Raw genomic sequence first — 637 nt, 5'->3', positions numbered from 1 at the left:
TACTTACGGCCAGCGATGTATCATTGACCTGCAGGAGAATGTCGCCCCTTTGCAGCCTGCCGTCCTGCCAAGCTGCGCCGCCCTCGGACACAGCCTGCACCACCACGCATCCCTACGACGCCGAGATGAAAAATAGTAAATAATGTGAAAAAGAGAAGGGAAAAAAGGACAATAAATGAGTAGAAAAAATGAAATGCGAAGAGTGTGAGAAGGAAATAGCAAAAGTTTCTAAATGTGAAAGGGAAGAAAAGATAAAATTTAGATGAATGGAGAAAAAATACGAAAACGGAACCATGGATTAATAGCAACGGGAAATAATTAAAAGGATAAAAGTTGAAAAATGCAATATGAATAAACGATAAAATGTTAATATCTATATTCATTTCCAATATTCATTTTGCTTTTATTCTTTTTTTTTTTACAAATTCGGCCGGAACAGCATGGAATACCGAAGTAAAAGACATTTTTCTAACAATCCATTAATCAAGAAATAGACCCGAAAATCCGCTTACAGACATGGACTCCGCCTGAAATCAGAATTCACAAAAAGGTATTCAAATAAAAATCCAGTTAGAATCTTAATTACTACCAGAGGGAGGCGGGCGACAGGAAGGGAAGTTGTCATGAAACAAAGGGC

At 38.0% G+C, this 637-nt stretch overlaps 1 protein-coding gene across 1 annotated transcript in view; it reads right to left on the bottom strand.

Moving 5' to 3' along the window:
- Positions 1-7: 7 nt before the first annotated feature.
- Positions 8-637, bottom strand: part of LOC119592018 (multiple PDZ domain protein-like) — a gene marked incomplete at its 3' end in the record, with an annotated part of 124,904 nt that continues 124,274 nt past the window's right edge. The window contains 1 exon segment of the mRNA XM_037940800.1: positions 8-112. Coding sequence (XP_037796728.1) covers positions 8-112 — 105 coding nt within the window.

Source organism: Penaeus monodon, chromosome 29 (assembly GCF_015228065.2).
Source record: "Penaeus monodon isolate SGIC_2016 chromosome 29, NSTDA_Pmon_1, whole genome shotgun sequence".
In the NCBI taxonomy this organism is placed as follows: Eukaryota; Metazoa; Arthropoda; class Malacostraca; order Decapoda; family Penaeidae; genus Penaeus; species Penaeus monodon.
Note: the sequence above shows the minus strand (reverse complement) of the source record. Positions and strands in the feature narration are given on the sequence as shown.